Raw genomic sequence first — 2,895 nt, 5'->3', positions numbered from 1 at the left:
TGGTGGAAATGGATCACCGACACAAGCCTACCTTGGGCCAATCATTGGAAGGAAAAGTATATGCCGAATGGTAACATTCTAGACCTTATAAGAATGCAGGACGCTCCCAACGGATCGCCAATATGGAACCATGCCAAAAACAACAGAAGCATAGTTCAAGAACATAGTTTCTGGGAGATACGAAATGGAACTCAAGCACTTTTCTGGGAGGATGCCTGGCAGCAATCCCCCAAACTGGACACCCCACAGCTATTACCCTTGAAGCAAAATAATCAAAATGAGGGCAAATTCAGAGTCAATCAATACTGGAACCCAATCAGTGAAGACCCAGATTGGAGGGAATGGACAGTTTTCAACTCCAGCAATAACGAAAACATTCAGGAAATCATTCAATCTTTAAATCAGAAAATCCTCAAAAGGAAAATTCGAACTGCCGAAGAGAATGATAAGCTTAGATGGGGTCCGAAAGGCAACGGAGATTTCTCCCTGAAAGAAGCCAGGAGTATAATAGAGAGGGAAGAGTAGCCTGAAATAGTGCCCTGGTCCAACAAAGTATGGGACAGTCTTCAATGGCTGAAGATCAGAACCTTCTTATGGCTTCTTATGCAAAAGAAAACTCTGACATGGGAAAACCTACTTAAAAAAGGGTTCAGGGGACCTTCAAGGTGCCCAATGTGTATGAATGCAGCAGAAACAATGAATCACCTTTTTAATTCTTGTGAGTGGGCTAACCAGCATTGGCACTGGATGGAAGGAGTGCTAGGCGCTTCTGATCGGGACAGAGACTCCATTCAGGGAACTATCATTAACTGGAGGAAAAACTTCTCTCGCATTCGAAGAGTTGAAAGCATATGGAAATGCGTCCCAGGTTTCATCTTATGGACGATATGGAAAGAGCGCAATCGAAGGATATTTCAGGAGGAAATCAGAAACATAGAGTTTGCTAAAGACTCAATCATAATTAACATCCAACAGCTCATTCAAACAAAATGCAAAGAAGTACCGAATGAAAAACCGTCGGCTCAGGACTTAAGCATCCTGAAGAGCTTTCACTTGGAGGCTTCCAGCAATCCACCGACTGGGGGAAACAGGTCACAACCTTCATCGCAAATCCTCAGATGGCAATGCCCGCCGGAGGGAGGCCTAAAATTGAATTTTGACGGGGCATCGAGGGGCAACCCAGGCACAGCAGGTATCGGAGGCGTAATTCGCAATCAGGCTGGTGAAATTGTTCATATCTACTGTAGGGCGCTTGGTGAAAGTACAAACAATGAAGCAGAGTTTGCTGCGCTCGAACAAGGTTTGAAAATTCTAAGGACAATTCGACAAGGAAATGTAATCGTTGAAGGGGATTCCTCCTTGGCTATCACGGCGGCCAAACGAATACAAGCAGGGACCAGAGCCAGTAAAGCCACCAAACATTGGAGGCTGGCTAAGGTTACTGAGAATATAGCGGAGCTGATTGCAGAAATGAGAGGCTTGGTATTCCAAACAGTTAGAAGGAAAGCGAACGGGTTGGCAGACTATTTGGCAAACCATGGTGTAGACAACCAGGACAAAATTTTGGACAGCTGTTGGCAGGAGGTGGACTGCCCAATCCTCAAAGTCACATGTGCATAGCTGGCAGAGAAGGATTCAATCCAAGCCGATCAAACCTAGCCGGTGACGGTTTTGGGTTACATAACCGGAAGTTTGAAGTTACCAGTTATGGCAGCAATTATAACCACGGGAATGGGACGATAGGACATTTTTGGCGGTGGAAATCCTGGCGGCGGCAAGCTAGCCAGACAAATGATCATAATAGATCGCGCCACAGAGCACACAGCATCAGCAGCATCAAAATTAAGACACCTGGGATGGTTCCGTATGGGAAAGCATCAGCAACATTTATGGTGATCTCGAGAGGAGCGGGTTGGCTCGAGTCATTGCACAAGGAGGCCAGACATGCAGGCAATCGGGATAATTCAAACACCTCTATTCACCATAGCAATAGATCAAACGTATAGGACACTTGGCATAACTCCACTTGGATCATGAGCAGCCACATTCAAGCTTATTCGATCTGGAGCGGCTCGGCCTATGCGAACCTCAACCAAATTTATTACAACAGTACTCCCACTACCAGCTGGATTAAGACAGGCCTCAGGAGGAATTACAAAGGAATACAATATAAATCAGAGGGTAGATACCCTGTTTTTTCCACAGTGTTTCTTTCTATTACTGAGCTCGCATCCTTTTTCGGCAATTGCATCAGCTGGGACGAGTATAGAAAGTTAGCTATGGACGTGGGGAGTTGTCGTTGCGCTGCTACGAATCAGGACCTTCAAGATGCGAAGAGGAGGTATGAAACCAGAACGGCAAGCAAGAACAAACGCAAAGTTGCCGAGCTGGAAGCCAAGGCTAAACAGGAGGAAGTTGGACGCACGGAGGAGGAGATTGCGGAAGAGGTTGACTGGATGAAGGATCCGGGCACTCCCTCGAAGAGAGCTACGCAGTTTTTTAGAACAAAAGCAAAGAGTTGGCGCACAAAGACTCTCATTGCTAAAGCTCTGGAATCGATTGAGAAAGAAAAGCAGCAAATCGTGAATGAGGTGAACCTGACGGAGGCACAAATGGCCAAAATCATCGACTACAACAGTTCGTTGGACCGCCGAATCACTACTGTGCATGAGGCCGTTCAAACAGTCAACAGAAAGCTTACTCTGCTCATCAGGATCCTGAGGGACACAGTGAACCCAGCACCCATGACTCCGCAGCAGGCCACAACTGAGGTGCAGGAGAACGAGCTAATCGAAGCCCTGCAAGCCAAAGTGGACAAACATGTTCGGGAGGTTGGTCTAAACACTATCAGTCGCATGGGCAAGTTCATCTAGGGTCGTCCCTTTCACTTTTTCC

At 46.6% G+C, this 2,895-nt stretch overlaps 1 protein-coding gene across 1 annotated transcript; it reads left to right on the top strand.

The window, feature by feature from the left end:
• Positions 1 to 696: 696 nt before the first annotated feature.
• LOC149265405 (uncharacterized) lies at positions 697 to 1,620 on the top strand. Its single transcript, XM_089403708.1, has one exon. The coding sequence runs from the start codon at positions 697 to 699 to the stop codon at positions 1,618 to 1,620; it is 924 nt and encodes a 307-aa protein (XP_089259834.1).
• The last annotated feature ends 1,275 nt before the right edge of the window (positions 1,621 to 2,895 follow it).

Source organism: Pinus tabuliformis, chromosome 6 (genome assembly GCF_031772625.1).
Source record: "Pinus tabuliformis cultivar Carrire ecotype Pingquan chromosome 6, CPIR1, whole genome shotgun sequence".
In the NCBI taxonomy this organism is placed as follows: Eukaryota; Viridiplantae; Streptophyta; class Pinopsida; order Pinales; family Pinaceae; genus Pinus; species Pinus tabuliformis.
Note: the sequence above shows the minus strand (reverse complement) of the source record. Positions and strands in the feature narration are given on the sequence as shown.

Excerpts from the sequence above, each read along its gene's own strand:
- LOC149265405 (XM_089403708.1), top strand. The coding sequence starts at position 697 with ATGAATCACCTTTTTAATTCTTGTGAGTGGGCTAACCAGCATTGGCAC.